The sequence below is a fragment of the Corvus brachyrhynchos genome, unplaced genomic scaffold, assembly GCF_000691975.1.
Source record: "Corvus brachyrhynchos isolate BGI_N302 unplaced genomic scaffold, ASM69197v1 scaffold115, whole genome shotgun sequence".
Classification (NCBI taxonomy): Eukaryota; Metazoa; Chordata; class Aves; order Passeriformes; family Corvidae; genus Corvus; species Corvus brachyrhynchos.
Window position 1 is genome coordinate 18325479 of NW_008239553.1, and position 3768 is coordinate 18329246.

Sequence of the window (3768 nt, forward strand, 5' to 3'; positions counted from 1 at the left end):
GGCGGCGGAGGGAGCCAAGGACGGGGAGAGCGGGAAGGAGGGGGAGAAGAAGAACGGCAAGTACGAGAAGCCGCCGTTCAGCTACAACGCTCTCATCATGATGGCCATCCGGCAGAGCCCCGAGAAGCGCCTCACGCTTAATGGCATCTACGAGTTCATCATGAAGAACTTCCCCTACTACCGGGAGAACAAGCAGGGCTGGCAGAACTCCATTCGGCACAACCTCTCGCTCAATAAGTGCTTCGTCAAGGTGCCCCGCCACTACGACGACCCGGGCAAAGGGAACTACTGGATGCTGGACCCCTCCAGCGACGACGTCTTCATCGGGGGCACCACCGGCAAGCTCCGCCGGCGCTCCACCACCTCTCGGGCCAAGCTGGCCTTTAAGCGGGGCGCCCGGCTCACCTCCACCGGACTGACATTCATGGATAGGGCAGGATCCTTGTACTGGCCTATGTCCCCCTTCCTCTCCCTGCACCACCCCCGGGCCAGCAGCACTTTGAGTTACAATGGGACCACGTCCGCCTACCCCAGCCACCCCATGCCCTACAGCTCAGTGTTGACTCAAAACTCCTTGGGAAACAACCACTCCTTTTCCACGTCTAATGGGTTAAGTGTTGATAGACTAGTCAATGGAGAGATACCTTATGCCACTCATCACCTCACAGCAGCAGCTCTGGCCGCCTCAGTGCCGTGTGGCTTGTCAGTTCCCTGCTCCGGCACCTATTCCCTAAACCCCTGCTCTGTAAATCTCCTAGCAGGACAGACGAGTTACTTTTTCCCCCATGTTCCTCACCCTTCAATGACTTCTCAAAGCAGCACTTCAATGACGGCCAGGGCAGCCTCCTCCTCCACGTCGCCACAGGCGCCCTCCACTCTCCCCTGTGAGTCCTTAAGACCTTCTTTGCCAAGTTTTACAACGGGACTTTCCGGAGGACTTTCTGATTATTTCACACATCAAAATCAGGGGTCTTCTTCAAACCCTTTAATACATTAACATCCATGGGATCAGACTGTAAGTGAACATTTTACACACATTTGCATTGTAAATGATAATTAAAAGGAAAAAAAAGCAAAACAAAAAAGTCCAGGTATTTTTTATTAAGTCCCCCATTTTCTGTACGTTTGTTCAGTCTTTAGGGTTGTTTATTATTCCACCAAGGTGAGGAGTGTCAGCAAGGTGCAATGTGGGGAGATTGCATTGTAGACTATGAAGTTTGGAAGACAAAATTATAGTAGAATGTGTATCTAAATAGTGACTGCTTTCGCAATTTTTTATTCAAATATGATAAGTCTATCACTAAAAACCGCCCGATTCTCCATGTTTGCAGTATTATAAGTTATCATGGATATGTCGGTGGGTGCAGACCTTGAAAGAAAGAAAAAAAAAAAACAAACCAAACCACTAAATTTATGAAAACTATAAGAAAAACCTCAAAACGTAATTTGTATTTAAGCAGAATTAATACTGAAAGATGCCCAAGATCTACTTTTGGCCATTTATTATTTTACTCTTTTCTTTACCGAACTGCTTTTTTTTTTTTTTTTTTTTTTTTTTTTTTTAATTCCTTTGTTTGTTTACTTTTAGACCAAAGATTGGGTTTTAGAAAATGCACTCAGTGTACGAAGTAATTTTAAAAAACAGCAACATTATTTCAGTTTGCAGCACTGCCCGTTCAAATGAATCAGAAGGGGACAAAATTAATGATTGCCTTCAGTTTGTGTTGTGTATATTTTGATGTATGTGGTCACTAACAGGTCACCTTTATTTTTTTTCTAAATGTAGTGAAATGTTAATACCTATTGTACTTATAGGTAAACCTTGCAAATATGTAACCTGTGTTGCGCAAAAGCCGCATAAATTTGAGTGATTGTTAATGTTGTCTTAAAATTTCTTGATTGTGATACTGTGGTCATATGCCCGTGTTTGTCACTTACAAAAATGTTTACTATGAACACACAGAAATAAAAAAATAGGCTAAATTCATATATACTTGATAGTTTTTTTGTCTCTTTTATTAACCCTAATGTGGCAGAGGCTTTAAAGTTACAGTGAGATCAGAGCGCTGCTTATTGCACAGTCCACCATTTTTCACATGCTCCTTTCTTTCTCCCCCCGCCCCCTCCCTTGCTGTCTTTAACTGCAGTATTTTCAAATGTAAAGGATCAGGGTATTTAATTAAACACCACGGCCACTATTTTGATGTCCATTTTGGGGCAGAACGCTTATAAAGTCTGCTTAAAAATTGTTAGTAGGAGGTAGGGCGTCTTACTAAAAACTGCCTTAAGCTGAAGATGCTTAACATTGTATATGTATGCATATATACATACATACATATACAATTTAAGTATATAAGCACACATTGGGGAAAAAGCCAAGGTGCATTATTATATAGGTACGTGTTCTTCCTGCAATCTCTGAAATGCATTCAAAGATTTATTCTCCTGAAAGAAATTAATTTCGTCTCTCTGATGACTCGAGATATATTAGCAGAGGATGTGTATGTGTGTGTATATACGTACACATATTAGCTATCATATGACCGTTTGACCAAATTTAGCAAGCTATGATAAGTACGTGTATAAAATATAACCTTTATCTTAAAGGAGCACTCTTCCGGAAGTATCTAGGCTATATGTATTTATATACTTTTCGTGCTGCAGACACTTTGGCTTTAGGTATCGTGAAAGTAGCGGTATTTTTTGGCAGCCAGTGCTCTGCTCTGCCCCTGCTGCCAGGCGGGGGGGGCAGGAGCCGAGCACGGTGAGGTGAAGGCGCAGTCCATGGGAGGGAGGCAGGGCGCCGGGGGGGTCACGTGACACCCTGCTTCGCATACCGATGTTTAAACGCTATGGGGGTAAAAAAAACCAAAAAAAAAAACCCCAAAAACAAAAACAACCCCTCCTTCCCCCCAGATCAAACCTGTATGGATGCACTTAAATGTAAAGTTTTGAAACCGAGATCTTTTTTTCGCAGTGCCTGCTGAAGCCCAGTAACTCACGCAGGCGTCCCTAAGAAAGCTCCGTTGCCCGGAGAATCGATCCATTAGTTTTAAGGGGCAACGTTGCTAGTAATTTTAAGAAGCATTTAATCCTAAAAAGAATTGGTGTCTTGATGAGTTTAGGGAAGCCTATAAAGGCCACAACTCTTGAAAATAATTAGAAAACTTGTGCAAAAGGTTTAGGAACTAATTGGATCCCGCGGTGAGTCCACAGAGGACAAGTTGTTCATTTGTTACGTTTGTAGCCTAAACTGAGCTCTGCAGCAGCGCAATAAATCGGCGACTGCTCACAATAGGCCCAATGAAAAATAATCTCTAGGTCGGAGATGTTATCGCAAACGCTTTAAAGAGCTTATCTTAGAAAGACAGAAAAGAGGAAGAAAAAGGAAAAAAAAAAAATGCCGGGGGGTGAATAAAGAAGCAATAGAAAATCTGAATTCTTGCAAACGGTGTATTTGTCGTGCTGAAAGAAAAAGGGGAGGAAGAGGGAATCTCCCCGAAAATAAGTAATATATAAACAGATGCAAACAGATCTACAAGAAAGAGAGAGAAGTGAAAGGTTATGGATGAGAGATGGGACACCCAGCTCTGCACTGTGCGGGGGAGAAGGAGAGAACTCTCTGATATTCTTGACTTTCACTCTCACTCCTGCAATTCAAAATTAATCATCACTATGAGAAAACGATTGCTTTGTTTGGGGAAGAAGAGATGATACCACCACTTGGAAGCTCCTACGCTGCCCCATATTCTTTACTCTATTGTCATT

General features: G+C 42.8%; 1 protein-coding gene across 1 annotated transcript; it reads left to right on the forward strand.

The window, feature by feature from the left end:
• Position 1: 1 nt before the first annotated feature.
• FOXG1 (forkhead box G1) lies at positions 2–1993 on the forward strand (the record flags this gene model as incomplete). The annotated part of the gene is made up of 1 exon (XM_017741634.1): positions 2–1993. A coding segment is annotated over one exon (996 nt), but the record flags the coding sequence as incomplete, so codon positions are not given.
• Positions 1994–3768: the final 1775 nt, after the last annotated feature.